Here is a 21,030-nt window from a genome sequence, read left to right as displayed (position 1 = left end):
AAAATGAAGATTACCACGTCTACCACTTCTCCCCTATCCACAAGGCTTGTTACCCTGTCAAAGAAAGCTATCAGGTTGGTTTGACACGATTTGTTTTTGACAAATCAATGCTGACGGTTACTTATCACCTTATTATCTTCTAGATGTTTGCAAACTGTTGTTTAATTATTTGCTCCATTATCTTTCCAGGTACAGAAGTTAAGCTGACTGGTCTGTAATTCCCTGGGTTGTCCTTATTTCCCTTTTTATAGATGGGCACTATATTTGCCCCTTTCCAGTCTTCTGGAATCTCTCCCGTCTTCCATGACTTCTGAAAGATAATCGCTAATGGCTCAGATATCTCCTCAGTCAGCTCCTTGAGTACGTCCACTTTCCACTGAGGAAGTGGTGAACCAATTAATAAATTTGCACTGCTTGTCTTAAGCAGTCCAAGGTACAGTGCTGGGAGCTGGGGGGATTTGGCTGGTGCCTTTCCCTGTGTGATTCATGAGTGGCTATGGGAGCATTCATGCAATCTAGTTGGGTGTGGGGCTCCATATGCGGTTATGCTGAGTGATAACAGGGCCTGGAGGTATTTGCTGCTGGTCACTAGCGAGGCATTGTGAGAGACAGCCTAGGCTGGAGAGAGTTCAGGGTGGCACAGCATCCCACAGTCCCAGGCTGAACCCCAGGGATCCCGTCACACCATGCTTCTGTCAGTGATGGTGGACATCAGTTGGAAGTAATAGAGGAGGAGAAGGATCTCGGAGTATTGGTTGATCACAGGATGACTATGAGCCGCCAATGTGATATGGCCATGAAAAAAGCTAATGTGGTCTTGGGATGCATCAGGCGAGGTATTTCCAGTAGAGACGGGAGGTGTTAGTACCATTATACAAGGCACTGGTGAGACCTCATCTGAAATACTGTGTGCAGTTCTGGTCCCCCATGTCTAAGAAGGATGAATTCAAACTGGAACAGGTACAGAGAAGGGCTACTAGGATGATCTGAGGAATGGAAAACCTGTCTTATGAAAGGAGACTCAAAGAGCTTGGCTTGTTTAGCCTAACCAAAAGAAGGCTGAGGGGAGATATGATTGCTCTCTATAAATATATCAGAGGAATGAATACCAGGGAGGGAGAGGAATTATTTAAGCTCAGTACCAATGTGGACACAAGAACAAATGGATATAAACTGGCCATCAGAAAGTTTAGACTTGAAATTAGATGAAGGTTTCTAACCATCAGAGGAGTGAAGTTCTGGAACAGCCTTCCAAGGGGAGCAGAGGGGGCAAAAGACATATCTGGCTTCAAGACTAAGCTTGATAAGCTTATGGAGGGGATGGTATAATGAGATTGGTCTTTGACTATTAATGGTAAATATGCCCAATGACTTGTGATGGGAGGTAGATGTGGTGGGATCTGAGTTACTACAGAGAATTCTTTCCTAGGTGTCTGGCTGGTGAGTCTTGCCCACATGCTCAGGGTTTAGGTGATCGCCATATTTGGAGTCGGGAAGGAATTTTCCTTCAGGGCAGATTGGCAGAGGCCTGTTTTTTTTTTACCTCCTCTGCAGTGTGGGGCACGGGTCACTTGCTGGAAGATTTTCTGTACCTTGAAGTCTTTAAACCATGATTTGAGGACTTCAGTGGCTCAGACACAGGTTTGATACAGGAGTGAATGGGTGGGATTCTGTGGTCTGCATTGTGCAGGAGGTCAGACTAGATGATCATAATGGTTCCTTCTGACCTTAAAGTCTATGATTCTATGACAGCGAGGAGGACCACATGGGTTTGTGGGATTTTGGAAAGAAAAGGCATTAAAATTATGGCACACAGCTGACATTATGGGATGGGAACAGTTGCAAACTGGGAAGTTGATCCCATGCTCCCAGTCACCCTGCGTGACGCGTTTCAGTCCCATCATGCATTGCCTACACTTCCCAAAAGACCCTGCGCTGGACAGTGGCAAGTGGCATAGTTGAATACCTACCCATAGCGCACTGCGCTTCCCATCAGTACAAGCGCTCCTGGGGAGTGTCGGTGGTGCGCGTACAAGGAGCGTGGTGTGCACACACTGAAGTGATGTGCTGACTGTGGCGGCTGTATGCCAACATATCTTGAGTCGACATAAGTTTGTAGCGTAGATGTGGCCATAGTTCCTACACCTTTTTCCGTCTGTGCACTCACTCATTCGCCTGTCTTTTCTCTCCCTGCCCCGCCATTCCTTCTTGTCTTGTGTATTGGGTCTGGTTTTGCCTTCCCATCCTAGTATTAGTTAGTAAGAAGCATTTATATTAGGATGGTGCCTGAAGGGTACAAGCAGAGATCAGAAACCGTCACAAATCAGGTGAAGGGTTGGAGATGGGGATATAACATATAAGCTGCTGTTCTTGTTTTCCATCCCCATTCACCTGCACTCTGCCTGCTCTTCCATCAGCCCAGGTCGTTTCAAAACCCTTCAGGGCTAGGAACGGGGCTGTTATCCCATTAGGAAGGGGGGATTGACAGCTTCCTGATGGGATGAGTGATCATTCCTAGCTCTGGGAGGGCCTGAGATACTCAGCCTGACATTCGTGTGAATTTGAGATCATTTGAGGAGATCTGTATGGCTCAGTCTGAACCTGGACCAGTCAGACTAATTGTAACTCACTCCCCTAGCTCTAGGAGCACAGAGATACAGTCAAAAGTCCTCACTATTGTTTTAAACCCTTTAAAACAATTGTAAGTGACAGGCAGACAACATTTTATTCACACTTATTTGGGATGGGCTGCATGACTCACTCATTTGGGTAGTCTCCTGTGTTCCCCATGCTGTTATTCAATATATTTGTGTCAGATATCACACACACACACACACACACACACACACACACACACACACACACACACACACACACACACACACACGTATTTGTTGATAAGCAAGAGTATAAAAAAAGAAAGAGAAAAAGGCCTCCCCTGTTCCTGTCCAGCTGTGCCATCTCTAATTAGTCCTTGCTCCCTGGCTCCTCCTCCATGTGGTTAATTGGCCCAGCTGGCCCCCTTAGCCCCTTCTTGCCTTGTGTGGGGTGGACACCCCATCACGCTGCCCTTGTGGTATAAGCAGCGCTTCATTGCTCCTGTGGTACCTCTGGGGACTGCCGGTTTTCGAAGGGCCCATCTGCAGCCCACGGAGACTGTGCCGGGGGGGTGGATTATAATGCGATAGTGCCCTGGCCAGTTGATAGCACAGTTTGGTGTTGCTTGCGTGGATGGGCCCCAGTGGTGATAAAGCCCTATAAAGACCAGTGCTCTGGGGAGTGAGGGATAGGTCCACACAGGTCATTGACTCTGGAATGGAGGCGTGCCGTGCTTGTGTGCAGGTGGGAGAGAACTGCACCCGAAACAACGCAGCTTGTGTGGGCTCCCTGCGCCACTGCTGCTTGCATTGGTACAATGTGTTCAGTTCTCTAGTGCAGACCAGACCAGTCCATTAGATCAAGGCTTCCCAAATGGCCTCAGGACCTATGTTCCCTCTAAGCTGCGTGGCCGCACAGCTGCCTATTAAGCCCCACGCAGCGGCTCAGGGGTGGAGAGATGCCTCTCCCCCAGTATGGACCTGCCCTGGACTTGTCACAGCTGGGGGAGAGGTGCCTCTCCTCTGGCCCCAACCCAGCTCTGCCGTGGCCGGGAGAGAGGCACCTTTCTGCCCCCCACCTCCAGTCCAGGTGCTGCTGCGGGGAGAGAGAGCTGCGGGGAGTCCTCTCTCCCCACTGTAGCCCCCAGGCAGCCTGCACCCCAAGCTCCTCATTCCCAGCCCCACCGCAGAGCCTGCACCACCAGCCAGACCCCTCACCCCCCTGCACCCCAACCCTCTGCCCCAGCCCTGAGCCCCTCATCCCCAGCTCCACCCCGGAGCCCCCCTCCCCCTCCGCACTCCAATCCTGGTGTTGCAGAGGAAGGCATCATCCACCACTCCCCCAAGGTGTCTGCCAATCTGACCTGGGAGAAAATTCCTTCGCGTCCCCAAATCTGGCCCTCAGTCAGACCCTGAGCATGTGAATGTGCCTCACCAAAGGCAGCTAGGAAGAGGATTTTAGGCTTGGGCAGCTATTTGTTCAAGCAGAGAGAACACTGGTGGAGATGTAACACTGCTAATCTAGGGAACTAATATCAAGTCCCCCTGTAATGTAGCAAGTTGTGCACATGCTGTTCACAATGCCCTCTAGGGGAAGCCCTTTCAGATAATACCGTCCTTCACACAAGAAATGCCTGCTGGACTACAGTATCCAGAGCCCTTGGCCGGGCTTTGGGAGGTTTGTGTTTGGAGAGTAAACATCTAAAGCGTGGTGGTGGGCAGTGTGATCTGCAAAGCTCAATGTTTCTCGAGCAGTTCTTTGCTGAGCCTTTGGCAGGACTCTCAAATCCCAGTCTTGAACACGTGCCCTGTGGGTTCTTAGGAAACAGCCTGGGTCATTGCACCTCACCAACCCACCCAGTTACCGGGGAATTCACAGACTGGCGCAAGCCAGCTTCCAGGGTTCTGCAACCTGTAGCCCAGATGGCCACATGACCTTGACCCTGACTGGCTGGTGTCCATATATAAACATTCTGCTTCTGTTAGGGTCTTGGCTGAACAACAAACTGTTGCCTGCTAATTACTACTTGGATCTGGCCCCTACTAGCTATGTTGCTGTATGTTTCCTTGGGATTGGATCTCCTGGCTATTGGACCTCTTGTGTGAACTCTGACCACTGATCTGTACTGCCCTTGACCTACCTGAGTCCTGGGCATTGCAGCCTTGCAGGAAGTGCAGTCTGGGTGGGCGCAGGAGGCCAGGGGAGCAGTGCTTTACATTACCTTTGTAGCTCCCAAGTAATGGGCTGCTCTGGGGTGTAAGTTAGAGCAACCCCAGGGGTACTCTAATATATGCTGCCAACAATGGCTCCCTATGGAGCTTTCCGCCAGCCCAGAAGAGCAGAGAGCTCTGGCCACATTTCCTCCTGCCCTGGGGTCTAGCATGCCCCTATGGCTGCAGGGAGTCAGGAGAGGGAAGAGGAGGAGCTGCATAGGGCTATCTGGATCCCCTCTGAGAGACAGAATGGAGACAAGAGGGGCCTACCCTGTCAGAGGGCAAGGTACATCTGCCCTGCTCTTATGTCACAGTAACCATGCCAGAAAGGCTTTGCGGGGCCAGACACGACCGTTCTCTTGCGTTTCAGTTCATGTTGTTCGTAGCCCTTTAGAAGAGAAGGGGGAGAAATCCCAGTATTGTCTCCATGCATATAAATCCCACACTGGCAGATGCTGCCCATGCTCCACAGAGGGAGCCTTCGAGCAAGGGATTCCTGGATTCTCTGCAACCTTGAGTTTGTCACTTTAACCAGCTTGTGCCTCAGTTTACCCCATCTAAAATGGCTATTAAACTACACTTGCCACAGGGTGGTTTTGAAAGTTAATATGATAAAAATGTATGTAAGGCTCTTGGGCAATAGGTTCTTAACAGCAGTGCAATGCCACCGCCAGCACAAGTGGCAATGCCAGAGAGGGATGGTCTGGGAATGTGTACAATCCTCGTCCCATAGCGCATCACACTCAGGGACAGAAATCAGGAGAAACAAATGATCTGGGATTGCTCCTCATTTAGTCATTGCTTAGAGATGCAAAGGCTACGGTTGTTACCACACAATCCTGGTGTAGGGTTAAATACGCCTGTTGCTTGTCTCTGCTGAGCTTCTCCAAGCTCATAGGCACCATCTGCTGGGAGAAAGCTCTCAGGTCCTGCTTGCAGAAGAGGGTTCCTTGGCACAGAGGCCTTCTGTACAAGCCCCCAAGGATACTTCCACACAGCAATTAAACAGCTGACTTCAACTCACAGGGGAGGGGAGCCTGGGGCTGCTGGGCTGTAAAATTGCTGTGTAGAGATACGGGCTGGGACTGAAGCCTGAGCTCTAGGACCCCAGGGTGGAATGTCTACACAGCAAGTTTTAGTCCTGCGTGTCAGAGTCAGCTGACCTGGCCCAGCCATGGTGGTGACGTGGGTTTTTTATTCCAGAGTAGCTGTACCCTAGGATTGCTGCATTGGCAGGAGGCTTTCCCCTCATTACTAAGTAGGGCTGCCAACACTATATTTAAAAAATAAGGAACTGTTTTCTTAGCATCCCTGCCCCGCCCCTCCCTTCCTTCTGATATTCTTCTCATCATCATCATCATTATTATATATTATACTTAATACTAAGCAGGACTAGGGTGACCAGACAGCAAGTGTGAAAATTCGGGACTGAGGTGGGGGGTAATAGGAGCCTATATAAGAAAAAGACCCCAAAATTGGGACATCTGGTCACCCTAAGCAGGACTCACCTACAAAGGTATTTCTTGCTGCTTTTTGCAGTACTCAGCAACTCCCGAGCGTGTTGTACAGAGATGAAGAAATGAGGGACGTCCCTTGTAATATAGGACTCTTGGCAGCCCTATTATTAAGGTTTCAGAGTAGCAGCCGTGTTAGTCTATTATTAAGGTGACTCGTCCATTCAGGTCCTGCTGCTGTTCCTGAAATATCTGGCAATAAGCTGAAATGGGCCATGTTTTCACAGCCAAATGGAAAATGCTCCAAACTGGCGGGGGGAGGGAGGGATGATTTTTCTGGGTGCAAAATCTTGCTGTGTTCTGTAGCTGCAGGGGCCCAATTTGGTTATGCTGCATGGAGGGGGGTGGTCTGGGGACACGAGGAACTTGCACAGGGCATTCTGTCCGCTGTGGAGATCAGTTCTGCAGAGGCCCCATATATGCCACCAAGCAACAAGGCCTGGGGAAGCATATTCTTTTCACGTATATTGGTTGTGATGCAGTTTTTAAAATTTCAATCAAAAACAGCAGAAAAAGATGACATTTTTTCAGTATTTGAAATTTTGGGTTTATGAATTTTTGTTTCAGAACTGTGGGGAAATGCCTGCCTTCTCTCAGATTCGCCCCCTTTTTCCTCTAGAAAACTTTTTTTGGGGGGGAGTGGAGAGAAAAAGACTTTTAAAAGTGAAAGAAAATAACTCACTTTTTAGAAATAATGTTTTCACTTAAACTTTTGCAGTTTAAGTGCGTGACAGTCACCCACTTCAACATTGTTCTCCCTGGGGATGGGAAAATTAGAGAGCATTTCCCGCCATTTTGTCATATTCCCCCCCCCCCACACACACACACAGTCATCTCTTTTCTAAGATGAAAAGTCCCAGTCTTTTAAATCTCCTAATATGGAAGCTGTTCCATCCCCCTAATCACTTTTGTTGCCTTTCTCAGACTTTTTCTAATTTTAATATAGCTTTTTGAGATGGGGTGACCAGAACTGCACGCAGTATTCAAGGTGCAGGCGTGCCATGAATTTATATAGCGGCATTATGATATTTTCTGTCTTAATTATCTATCCCTTTCCTAAAGAAAGAGACAGTTGAATTTTTTCCCCACAAAAATGAAACAAACTTTCAAACTGAAATTTTGTCAAGATTTTGTTATACATTTTTCAATTTACAACAAAACCTTGTTTTCAAAAATACTAATGGGGGTCGGGGAAAGACCAACTTCAGCCAGTTCTAAGGGAAAACACTGTGTTGATCCCGATCACTTAGATGGGGGGGGGGGGGTTGTTGTGTGATGGTGGGCAGGGAGGTGAAGTTACCTATGAGAAATTGCAAAAGATGAACAAATGTTGCACTTGGAGTAGGAAGATCTGAGTTTTTATCCTGCTGCAGTCAGGAAGTTCAGAGTGGCAATCAGGAAAGCTGAAGTGGCTATGAATTTGTTAGAGTATTATATAGAACATAGATACAAATAATTATCATACAAATGATCCTTTATGGACCATAACATCCTCTCATACAAAGTATAATATAATCTACAGTGAACTTGAATTGCAATGGGAAATGAGTGACATTCTCCCAAGCTCTACCTCCTTGAGAAACCAAAACAAAGATGCCTGTGCAGATTTTCATAATACGATCATCCCTCTCCTTTTTTGCTTGTTCTTCAAAATGTAACCAGTAGGTCTCCAAATTAACATGCAACTGAGATGAGTGGGGTTCACACCTTTCAGGCTGTCTGCAGACTCAGGATGACAGTACTGCACCAGTGAAACAGTGCTGTTCATGTACTAGTCAAGTACAAGACAGCGCTGCATTGGTGAAAGCAGAGGGAACAAACAGCAGAAGGCCCAGAGATGGACAATCTAAACAGCACTTTATATAATACATTTTAACTCCATCTAGCTGAAAGTAATGACACTGTAGTAAGTTCTCAATATTGGGGGCTTGTGACAATTACAGTGTAAGGGCTGTAGAAATTTGAGAAGTTGCTAGCCAGGTGATCTTACCGAGGCCAGGTCTGCGCTGCAGAGTTTTGTCAGCACAGCTAAATTGGCCAGGGCTGTGAAAAAACCCACATCGCTCTGCAGCAAAACCCCGAGTGTAGCTGCAGCTGTGCAGCCAGAAGAGTGCTTCTGTCAGCTTAGCTAATTAGAGGGACAAGCTGGGTGAGGTAATCTCTCTTAATATTGGACCAGCTTCTGTTGATGAGAGAGACACGCTTTCATAAGCTTGAAAGCTTGTCTCTCTCACCAACAAAAGTTATTACCTCACCCACCTTGTCTCTCTAATATGCTGGGACCAACATGGCTACAGCATTGCATACAGCTTAGCTAATGTCATGTGGGTAGGGGGTGTCACTCCACTGGCAGAAACACTCAGTTTATTGGCATATACTGTGTCTACACTAGGGGGCCTCAGCTGCTACACTATAGCACTGTAGCAGCAAAGCCTGTGTAGTGTAAACTAGCCAGAAATGAAAGGGTAGCCAGTGGGAAAACATTCCCTGGCATAAGGAAAAGTACACTCAGCCCCAGACTGTATTTCTTAGTTTGATTATATGAAACATACACAGAGTTCTGCATCGCAAGGGCTCTCTACAGTGCACTGGTTGCATGTTAGCTCAAGTGTTGGTGACAATCCATAAGGCCTTCAATGGTCTAGGACTGGGTGATCTGAACAGTTGCCTCCTTTTCATTGTTTGTTATATTGCTCCAACAATATCCTGATGTCCAATTTGATTTGTTGTATTAATCCCAGAGGCCAACTGCTCTAGGACCAGTGGTAGGACATCTTCAGCTGAAATCCCCTGCCCTTGGAAATCAGCTGCTTTCTACCAGGGCCTGAGTTTGAGCCCGTCCAGACTACCCGCCGAATTGGCGGGTAGTAATCGATCTATCGGGGATCGATAGATTGCGTCTCGTCTAGACGCGATATATCGATCCCCAAACGTGCTCATTGTCGATTCCGGAACTCCACCCCGGCGAGCGGCGGTAGCGGAGTCGACGGGGGAGCCCCAGCCATCGAGCCTGCGCTGTGAGGACGGGAGGTAAGTTGAAATAAGATACGTCAACTTCAGCTACGCTATTCCCATAGCTGAAGTTGCATATCTTATATCGACCCCCCCCCCCCCCAGCGTAGACCAGCCCTGAGAGAGCAGTATAGTATTTACCTGTCTGGTTACTCTTTTATTAACCCTCTGAGTTATTTTTGTACCAAGCTCTGTATACAGCATTTTATTTTAAGACCCAATTTGGTATTTGTTTTGAAACAGTGTAGTATGTTCAGGCGCCGAGGTGATAGGAACAGTTTGGAAACCCCTAAAAAAAGTATTGCATTAAAAAAGGATTAGGACACTCCATTAGAAGCACACATAAGGGGCTGGGATTCAGTGTCAGTGATAGTCATTTACTATCTAAACATACACTGTTACCATAATTGACATTGGTCTTGATTAAACTCGATACTATGTGTAGGTTAGTCACCACTTGTAAATGTACAATATAAAAAGCTTTTTTAAAGCAGCATCCTTTTGTGTTTTTAAAGTATGATGTTGAAACCCACTGTCTGTGCTCCCTGGCTCTTCCAACACACACTCCCTATACCCAGATATTTTCCTTTATCGGTGCTATTTCTTAGGTATGTATCACTATGCTCGGCATATAGACACAGCCTAATCAGAATGTCTTCTTATCCAATGTCCCAGTACAAATGGGGCCAATCCTCCTTGTGTCTGTGAATATTTCCACTGACTTCAGTGGAAGTATTCATATTAATAAATGAAGCAGGATTTGGCCTTGAGATTGTAATTTTTTTGACCTAACCCTGCTCTCCTCTGAACTCTGTCCACCTCTCCTTCTCACTAAGGTGTTTTTATAATAGCTATCATTACAATATCAGAGCATTGTCAAGGGGAGCCGGAAAACATTCCCAGGTGCAAGCCCCATGCAGGCAGGGCCCTTGTCTCCTCTTCCTTCTCAAAAACATCGAGTCCAAACTACACTACATAACATAACTCTCTCCCAAGAGGTGTTAAATTTAAGCACCGAAAACCAGGACAGTCCAGAGTTAAGGTTAAATTAGCTCAGCCTCTTTGGGTACATAGATTAGGATACAGGTTTATATTCGCCCTGGTGGGCGTACTGTTTCCCTTTGCCAGTCATGCCAGCTGCTGTCTGGGGTGATGGTCTGCTACCACAGACCCCTGGCCCTGGGAACAGTTACACAGGGAGGAGGACAGCTTTCACTTATGGTTGAAACTCCGTAAGAGTAGGAGTGTCTGGCGAGGTTGCTTGTGAGAGGCACTGGTACCACCTCTCCTTGTGGCTCATTATGAGATGGCACCCTAGATGCACTCTCAATAAAGGCTTTCAGCTTAGAGCCAATTTTTTAAGTGCTCTAAATCAACATGCATTGTCAGACTGGCCTAGGGGGAGGCCCATGGCTAGTTTGTGGTGCAGATTTGGGGTAATTCAATCCAGGATTTGAGAGAGACAGCTCCATATTTAGGATGTTAACATTTTTACCTTTTTTTTTTTTTTTAAATGGACATAGGGAAAAAATAGCCATGATCCAGACAAAACATATTACAGCCCTTCCCCTGCTCTCAACTAGTATCTGACACCAAGAACTAGTTTAGGAACCCAAAATTTCAAGCTTTATTGATGTAAATCTCTGGGTGGGTAGTAATACTCTGGGCGCTCGTTAGCAAGAAGCTATATGGGAGGATTGTACTATTGCACATCTCCTACACAGGGACTGAAAGCGGGATCTTTGGCAGGCTAAAGGACAGCAAGTGACTTCTGTGCCAGTCTAAGTTGCCAGACAGCACTGTCCCAGCTGTGAGGCGGTTGATGCCAGATTAAAAAGCCAAGAGAGGGTCCCATGCCCAAGTGCTTTTAACAGAACTATACCGGGGTAGGGTAGCTGGAGTCTCTGCAGGCAGTACTGTCCTTGGAAAAGCTGTTCTGGAACCAGTTTGCCAGCACAATGCTGACTGCCCCCAATGGGAAGCCTAGACCAACACAAAAGAGCTTCACTGGGCACAGTACTGCATGCCACAATGCCAGCAAGCCATAGTACTGTGATAGCACTTGGATGTGCTCCAGAGGGTGCTCTGGTTTTAGGAAGTCCTATTCTCTGCTGTCTCATGTATATTGTGCATGATTTGGGTACTGTGTTTAGCATAATGAGGGCGTAGGGTTAATAGCCTGGTGTACGGTTAGATGGTGGCAGACATTATGGTCTTTCTAAGGAGACCATGACTATTCTTAAAAGAGCTTTTGTTTACATCTGCACTGTACACAAAGGGATTTTGTGAAGTCACATTGTTATTGGGAATCAAGGAGAGAGTCTGGAGCACATAGGCATGCTCCAAGTCAAGAACTTCCTAGCACTACCAGTGGTGAGAGTCACAGCTCTCTAGATCACACCTATCATCATTTTTATGAGAAAGAGAGTCAAGGGACAGGCTTCCGAGTCACCACCACTGCTGAATGCTGAGATCCTGCAGCAACAGCAGTTGCCCTCTACACATGGGGCATTGTCACCTATTAGCATCCTCCTCTTGCTCTTCACGAGCATTGCCATCCATGCCCGGGAGTAGGAGGGAAAGAAGAGAACACAATCTCACCTCTTAGTGTGAAAGCAAGGGGCCTCTAAAATCATCTCTGGCAGATGGGCACAAAGCAACGGGGAGCAGCTCTGGAATTCCAGGCCAGGAGGATTTCTAGGCTCCAGCATAACAAGGGGGCTTGAGGAAAGCACAAAAGAGGGGTGTGTGTGCGTGTAACAGAGCTGGGTTTGTAAGTACAGGGCAAGGAGCAGGCAGCAAGAGGAAAGAAGGGCCAGGGGCAGAAAGAGAACTATTCCCAACCCAAGGGAGATAGAAAGTGGGCAGCAAAGGCACCCCTACAAGGGATACATAAGGGAGCCCCTGGTTGGGACTGGAGAGATAAGGCACAGGCAAGACAGAGGACCTGTATCAACAGAGACCCCCCCCCCCCCCGCCAACTCGAGGCGACGCCACAAACGCCTCTGCAACCAGAGACGCCACCTGCCGTCCCCTTATATAGTGGGGACCAGTGTTCCATCATGCCCCGCGGTGAGATGGGGCACGCCTGCGCAGTGAGCGCCACGGTTGCACTCGCTCAGGCTCTGCTGATAGCGCGCACGCGCGGGAAGAGGGAGGCGAGGAGGGTCCAGCGGGCGCGAGCGACTGTTGTGTAACGGGGGGGCACCTAGGAAGCTAGTGCGCCTGCGCTGGCAACCGCCTCTTACGAGCGCGAGGTCAGTCCCGTGCATGCGTGCGCGCACAGGACTCGCCGCTGGCGACGGGCGCACCTGTCCGTGCCACTCGACGCAAGCGCATTGGGCAGCCCATGGCGCAGACGCTCGGCGAGGTCCGCTCTGCGGCTGCGTCGCGATCACCCCCTCGCGGGCCGCAGGGCAGTTACTCCTAGAGGCGCGCGCGCGTCCCTCCCGTCGTTCAGTTGGGCGCATGCGCAGCGGTGTCACGCCAGCCATTGCCCGACTGAGGGGCGCCGGAGCTGGGCTGCGCTGATCGGACCCAGCGGCCGAGCGCTAGGCCGCGGCGGAGCAGGGAGCGACCCGCCTCCGCCACTCCCCTGAGAGGTATGGGGCCGGCACGATGCGGCCGGGTACGGGCGGGGGGTTCCACCGAGCTCCTATGTGACGCAGAAGGCGCCGCGGCCGCTGAGGAGACGCTCAAAATGGCGGCCCGGGGGCGATGGGGAAGGGGCGGAGCGAGGAGCTGGGGGGAGGGGCGGAGCGAGGAGTCTCGCGCCCACAATGCTCTGCGGCCGGGGGCAGGCGGCGGAGATCGCGGCTCTGGGTAAGGGTTAATGGGCGAGTCGGGCTTGGTGCCGGGGACTGAAGCGCTGCACGCTCTGAACCGCCCCCCCCCCCGCACATTTCGGGGGCCGGTCAGGCTGGGTATGGTACAGCGCCGAGCGCCCCGGCCGGCCAGGCGGGGTACATAATAGCGTGTGTTGGTGTAGCGCAGCCAGTGCAGGACGGGGGCTCGTTCCTGGCCCAAAGGGGTTAGTAGCTGTGCGGTGAACAGACTTATCTCGGGTTTCTTTCCACGGGTGCTTTCAGCCTGGGGGTGGGTTGCTTTTTTGGCACTTACGGTCTGACTAGAGGTTCCAAATCTTGGGTCATAAATTAGCTATGAACAGAGTGAGGGGGGAAAAAAATCAGCGATTAAAATGGTTTTAAAAAAATTAAGTTAAATATAGTTTTTTTTAAATAAACTTTAAAACTAATTTTGAAATAGATAAGCTATGTTAAGTCCTAAATATATTCAAACTTATTCAGAAAATTAAAATACAAGAAAATCATATTAAGCAGTATGTGTGGTTTGTTGAAGACCTAAATCACTTTTAGCAGCGCCAGCCTCTTCTGTAGATGCAGAGAGAATATTTTCTTCCGGTTAATTCACTCAGTTCAGTTCAATGACTAGGTCAGTCAAAATTAAGAAGCCAGTTGGGAGTTGAAAAAGGAGAAAAACTTATTTTCCTCTTCTAATCTAAGAACAAAAATTAAGAGAGGCACTAGTTCTAAAAATCTTGAAGGACATGGTGACCATAAGCAATCAGTTCAATGCACTAATAATAGTTTGTGTAATGAATCTGTTTTAAATGCAAAAATGTTTTGGTCATTTTTTGTATGTATCCAGCACATTTAAAGTAGTTTAATAAAATTTAATTTGAATTTTCATCCAGTTATAGCTTGACACAATTTGTGAGTAAAATATTAATCTAGTAAAGTTAATCTATATAATTGCTAAATAAATGTGTGGATACAGTGTATCCTGGATAGCAAAAGGAAGCACCAAATTTAGTGTAAAGGCTCTTTTAGTTGTCAATCAACATATTGTAATCGTTACTACCTAATGAGAATCAACCTTACTTTAGGAAAATAACTAAAATGTACAAATGCAAAACATGATTAAAATTGATTATTCAAATCAACCTACCCTGGCTGTGGGGTCTTAAAGGGACATATTTGTTGGGATTAGATTGTTTTTTCCTCTTGAAGAAAGCATTCCCCAAAATCCCCAATCTGTTTGTTCATATTTTCAAAAATGTCTCAGAAAGAGCTAACTAGGAACAATTCTGATTTGTTGGGGGGGGGGGGGGCAGATTTGATCTTATTAGCATTGGTCCTCAAACGGTGGGGGGGTGCAGAGGAACGTTTCGGGGGGGCAAGACAGGGCCCAGTCCAGCCCCCACAGGGGGCAGGGAGGGAGCACCACCCAGTCCCTGCCCTCTGAGGGGGCGTGGAGAGATTCCATAACTGATGGGAGCGGGGTGACAGAAAAAGTTTGGGGACCACTGCATTAGGGGGTTAGTGGATGGATACAACACTACTGGCTTCCTCTTCCCCTGTTCTTCATTTCCAAAGTATCTTGATGGGAGCCTACAGTCTGCTTGACTTATGGTTGTGTCTTTTTCAAAGAACTGTCATCTCTTGAAAGATTTTGTCAAGTTCAGAGCTCTTCTGCAAGTCAAGATCTCGGAGGTTTTTGTGGCCATCTCAAGTTTAAGGGGAACTGAAGTTTGATTAATACTGAATCTTTATCACTCTGTGCCAGCAAATTAAAACCTTCCTCTGCCAAATGCTGGAGTCTTGTTTTTTAAAATAATTAAAAGCATGAGATTTAAGATGGGAAGCATTAGTGTTGCTATTGCTTTTTCTCCAGTTCACTTAGGCCCTGATCCTGCATGTTGTTCCATGTGGGTAGACCTTTGCATGTATGCAGTGACCCATGGAATTCAGTGGGGTGCTGCAAACGTACAGAAGTCTGCCCACATGGAACAATTAGCAGGATTGGGGCCTTTCTTAACATTAGCAAAGGGGAAACAAAGGATTTGAAAAGCGAATAGGTCTATATACTAGTAGTAAAAGTTGTTTTAAGGATACACTAAAGCTTTTTTCCCACTTTCAGTACTGTTTGCTAATTGATTTATGTTGATGTGCAGCTCTGTAACAACTAGCTGTGTTGAACTCAAATAGCAGTTGGGGCACACTTTTTCAAAAGCTTTCAAACGAGTAGCCTATTACTAATTACATATCAAGTTCTAGTCATATTTCAGAAATTTTAGTTGTGCTTTCTTAAAATGCGTTCTCATCTGGGGATGGATACGTTTTGTTAAATGTCACTTTCAGCATCTCATGTCTCATAAGTATCTAATGTTAACTTCACATCTGCTGGCAGTTGGTAGTTTGGAGTGCTGAGTTTATATATTCAGTTTAATAATCAGATATATTGCTTATGTCAATATTTGACTAGATTTAACTTTGAGCAATGTATATGCTACTTGGGTGCAATCACTGAATTCAAGCTTTCTGAAATACATGTCTTGTCATTGTGTTTTGTTGCCTTTCAAACTGGGAATGAATTAGGTTAATTTTGTCACTATTCCTTCCCTGGAATACAGGAAAAATGAGGGCCTCCTGTGATGTAATCACTAATAATTAGCAGGGTGGATTTGATTTAAATCACTAGTCAAAGGCATACACTATACCTGTTGAAATTGCAAAATACTTCCTTAACAACATTAGCCTTTATTTCTGGAACCCTAAAGTCTTTGGCTAGGAGGTGCATCAGATGAGCACTGCAACCCTATGTTATTAGCTTGGGACTCTTCTAAATTTCTTCTCATCTTGGATACATTTGCAGCATTGCCTGTGACCAAGCTGCCTACTAGACATTTGAAATTTTTTTCAGAGTTTGTTGTAGCTTTTACTGCTACTTAGAAGTATTCTGCTGTGTGCGCATTTCCTGATGTATCAATTGTTTCTGTAAGGAAGACAGTACCTTCTTCTGTTGTGACCCAGGCACATACAACAGGGTCATTGTGGACACTGCTCCACCCATCAAGACTCAGGTTAACAATTTCACCCTCTAAACCTTTTGCACACTGCTCAGTTCTCTTTCATAGACTTTATCCAGCAATTTGCCTGCGACATCTGCTCTGTTGGGTGGACTGTATCCTGGTCTTAATGACTGAACCATGTTAATGAAGTGTGTGTTCTCAATCATATGGAAAGGAGAATTTGTTGCATAAACAAACAGGGCAATTACCTCTTTTTGTAATCTGCTGTTCTTACCACAAATTTATCTATGGTTGTTTCTGGATGATGGAGTTTTTTTTTTTCCTTTTTGCTACAGGTGATATACTGTAGCTATGTGACATACATGGTGTGACTGAAACACTATCATTGGCAGATGACTCTGAAACTGTAGAAAATGATGGTGATCTTGAAGGTGGATAGTCTTCAGAATCCTGTATGTTGAGGATGGATTCTCCTAAAAAAAATAAATCAATGCAGTTATTTAATTATTACCATATTGCTCATTTAGTATTACTCATTGCATTCACTGACACTCAGTACTACTTAAAAGGTGAAATTGTAAAAGGAAGATCTGCCTATTTCAGCTATTTATTTTTTATCACAACTGCATATAAAATGATAGTACTATAGAGTAACAACTATAATTTTTGCTCAAACGTGGGAACTCAAGAATAGTCAAGAAGGAAGACAAGCAGTCCTTAAGAAAGAAGTATGAAATAAAAAAGTTTACCAACCTGAAGTTCCTGCATGTTCAGACATGTTCCTTTCATCATCTTCAATGCAGCTTCCTCCTGAGAAGGAACACTCCTCATGATGTTGTTTCATTGAAGCAACCTGGCCTGGCTTTTCTTTGTTGCACTGTTTGCATTTTGCATGCATGCCTGTCTTACCCACAGGTAGAGGAACTTAATTAAAATATTCCCAAGCAGAGTCTCTTTTATGGCCTGCTGCCATTATAGGTTTTCCGTTCTAGTGAGAGAATGGTATGGTAGATCTCAAATCAATGAAGGCTACACTCAGAAAGAGCTCAAGACTTCTGGAATATGCTACTCAAACAGTTTCCCTTTTGTTTCTACTGCCTGTCCCTCCCTTCTCACATTTATCTCCAGACTTCTTCTCCTTGTCCAGATGTATTCCGCCCCCAACAATCTTCTATTCATTGAACTTCTTAAAACTTTGCACTTTTAGAGAGAGGTAAGGGATTGACTCTGTGTACACAAATTTGCAGAGGGACAATAGGGTTGAGGTCTGTTATTTCTCACCTCTCTATATTTATTTATTTATTTATTTAAAATATTTTTGCTGTTAACAAGTATGTTATCTCTGGAGAAACAAATCCACAGTTTGAGAACTGCAAAACTAAGCATCTCTGATGGTATCTTCTAGACCAGAGTGGGGCAACCTACGGCCTGCAGGCCCCTTCCCTCTGGCCCCTGAGTTCCTGCCAGGGAGCGGGGTCAGCAGAGGCTTGCGGAGGAGCCAGCCCAGGCAGTGCGATGAGCGGGGCGGAGGCTAGCCCCTGGCCCCCTGACCTCCTTGCAGTCACAGTTCCCCCAGCACCTGGGCAGCGTGGCTATAGCACTGCCAGACCTGATGCTCCATGGTGGTGTGGGCAGGGAGCAGGGGGAGTTTGGGGGTGAGGAGCATTGGGAGAGACAGGGGCAGAGCAAGCCAGGGGCCCCCTCTACCTCCAGCATGCTTGGCCCCTGTCCCCAGTAGCCCAGCCGAGACAGGGACTGAGCCCTGCTTGACTGCTAGGGAGAGCAGCCAAACGAGCAGGGGAAACATACAGGGAAAGGACTGAGCCCCCCTCTTCCCCATCCCCACAGGTGACGTGGGGCAGGGAGATTGGATAGGGGATGGGCATCCTGCTGGGGGCAGTCAGGGGTGGAGAGCAGGGAGGGTTGGATGGGGGTGGGAGTTCCAGGGGGTTGAATGGGAGTGGGGCCCAGGCCATGCCTTGCTGTTTGGGGAGGCATGGCCTCCCCCAGCCTTCCCTACCTGGCCCTCCATGCAATTTCTGTACCCGATGTGGCCCTAGGGCCAAAAAGTTTGCCCACCCCGTTCTAGACTGAGCACTGAGTCCCACTGGGTAGATAGAAAGATTAACCTAAATAATCTGTACAGAAGCCCCTGAAACCCCATAAAATTGGGTCCCTAATCCATGAACTACTGGAACTCGTTTACAAAACTTTACTTAAACATTACATGAATATATTGTCTCATACTATAGAATTAGAATTTATAATCCCTATTCCATGATGAGATATCTTTGAGCTATAATGTATCTTAATTAAAACTATCTTTAGATAGGTTTTTTCCTCAAAAAAGCATTTTATCAAAAAAATCTTTTTTTTTTTTTTTTTTTAAATCATTGATTTTTATCCACCCTGGTATACATTTAAGTTGAGCCTCTATTATGGTGTCTTTAAGAAGTTTCCATTCAGCTTACAGGGATTTCACTTTTGGCACTGTACCTTTTTAATTTCTGTTTCACTAACTTCCTCTTTTTCGTATAGTCCCCCTTTCTGAAATTAAATGCTACAGTGTTGGGCTGCTGTAGTGTTTTCCCCGCCACAGGGATGTTAAATTTAATTATGGTCACTATTACCAAGCGATCCAGCTATAATCACTTAGGACTAAATCAAGAATTGCCTCTCCTCTTGTGGATTCCAGGACTAGCTGCTCCAAGAAGCAATCATTTAAGGTGTCAAGAAACTTTATTTCTGCATCCCGTCCTGAGGTGACATGTACCCAGTTAGTTGAAATCCCCCATTATTATTGTGTTTTTTTTTTTTTATTTGTATGGCCTCTCTAATCTCCCTGAGCATTTCACAGTCACTATCACCATCCTGGTTAGGTGGTAGGTAATTAGAGCATGGAATTACTATCCATAGAGTTTCTATGGTACAGTTGGTTCATTTAAGATTTTTTCTTAATTTGATTCTATGCTTTCTTTCACGTAAAGCGCCACTCCCACACTAGCATGACCTGTTCTGTCTTTGCGATATATTTTGTATCCTGGTATTACTGTGTGTCACTGATTATCCTCAGTCCACCAAGTTTCTGTGATGTCTGTTATATCAATATTCTCATTTAATACGGGGCACTCTATTTCACCCATCTTATTTAGACTTCTAGCATTTGTATATAAGCACTTTAAACACTTGTCTCTTTTTAGCTGTCTCCCATTACATGATGTAATTAAATGGGCCTCTTTTTCATTTGACTGTTTCTCATCAGATCCTACCCTTATTTTATCATCTTCCACCCTCTCCTCCTTACTAGGACATAGGGGAGGATCTATTAATGGAGATTCTCTAAGGGATGTCTCTGTCCAAACCACATGCTCCTCTGCATCTGTCGGCTTTCCCCCACCCTTAGTTTAAAAACTGCTCTACAGCCTTTTTGATTTTAAGTGCCAACAATCTGGTTCCATTTTGGTTTAGGTGGAGCCAATCCTTCCTGTATAGGCTCCCTCTTTCCCAAAAGTTGCCCCAGTTCCTAATAAATCTAAACCCCTCCTCCCTACACCATTGTCTCACCCATGCATTGAGACCCTGCAGTTCTGCCGGTCTAACTGACCCTGCTCGTGGAACTGGAAGCATTTCAGAGAATGCTACCATGGAGGTCCTGGACTTCAGTCTCTTACCTAGCAGCCTGCATTTGGGCTCCAGGAACTCTCACCTATCCTTCCTTTTGTCACTGGTACCTACATGTACCACGACCACTAGCTCCTCCCCAGCACTACACATAAGTCTATCTAGATATCTCACGAGATCTGCAACCTTTGTACCAGGCAGGCAAGTAACCATATGGTTCTCCCAGTTATCGCAAACCCGACTATCTGTGTTTCTAATGATCGAATCCCCCATAACTATTACCTGTCTCTTCCCAATAATTGGAGTTCCTTCTCCCGGAGAGGTATCCTCAGCAAGAGAAACTGGAGCAATGGTCTGAAGTAAATAGGATGAAATTCAATAAGGACAAATGCAAAGTACTCCACTTAAGAAGGAACAATCAGTTGCACACATACAAAATGGGCAATGACTGCCTAGGAAGGAGTACTGCGAAAAGGGATCTGGGTGGTCATAGTGGATCACAAGCTAAAGATGAGTCAGCGGTGTAACACTGTTGCAAAAAAAGCAAACATCATTCTGGGATATATTAGCAGGAGTGTTGTAAGCAAGACACAAGAAGTAATTCTTCTGCTCTACTCCGCGCTGATTAGGCCTCACCTGGAGTATTGTATCCCATTCTGGGTGCCACATTTCAAGAAATGTGGAGAAATTGGAGAAAATCCAGAGAAGAGCAACAAAAATGATGGGTTTCAGAGTAGCAGCCTTGTTAGTCTGTATCCGCAAAAAGAAGAACAGGAGTACTTGTGGCACCTTAGAGACTAACAAATTTATTAGAGCATAAGCTTTCGTGGACTACAGCCCACTTCTTCGGATGCATATAGAATGGGACATATATTGAGGAGATATATATATACACACATACAGAGAGCATAAACAGGTGGGAGTTGTCTTACCAACTCTGAGAGGCCAATTAATTAAGAGAAAAAAAACTTTTGAAGTGATAATCAAGCTAGCCCAGTACAGACAGTTTGATAAGAAGTGTGAGAATACTTACAAGGGGAGATAGATTCAATGTTTGTAATGGCTCAGCCAAGTATTCTCACACTTCTTATCAAACTGTCTGTACTGGGCTAGCTTGATTATCACTTCAGAAGTTTTTTTTCTCTTAATTAATTGGCCTCTCAGAGTTGGTAAGACAACTCCCACCTGTTTATGCTCTCTGTATGTGTGTATATATATCTCCTCAATATATGTTCCATTC

The 21,030-nt window shown here is 46.2% G+C and overlaps 1 protein-coding gene across 48 annotated transcripts in view; it reads left to right on the top strand.

The window, feature by feature from the left end:
* Window positions 1-12,477: 12,477 nt before the first annotated feature.
* ZNF638 (zinc finger protein 638) overlaps window positions 12,478-21,030 on the top strand; it is a 70,705-nt gene continuing 62,152 nt past the window's right edge. For 20 of the 48 annotated variants that reach the window (XM_065597339.1, XM_065597336.1, XM_065597333.1 and 17 more), the window contains exon 1: window positions 12,833-13,159. In XM_065597339.1, coding sequence (XP_065453411.1) covers window positions 12,942-13,159 — 218 coding nt within the window. In that variant the 5' untranslated portion in view covers window positions 12,833-12,941. Of the gene's footprint in view, window positions 13,160-21,030 lie in introns of all 48 variants that reach the window. The other 28 variants (XM_065597350.1, XM_065597348.1, XM_065597338.1 and 25 more) reach the window with 8 other exon arrangements.

Source organism: Chrysemys picta, chromosome 5 (assembly GCF_011386835.1).
Source record: "Chrysemys picta bellii isolate R12L10 chromosome 5, ASM1138683v2, whole genome shotgun sequence".
NCBI lineage: Eukaryota > Metazoa > Chordata > Testudines > Emydidae > Chrysemys > Chrysemys picta.
The sequence above is the reverse complement of the archived record's forward strand: the minus strand, read 5'-3'. Positions and strand labels throughout refer to the sequence as shown.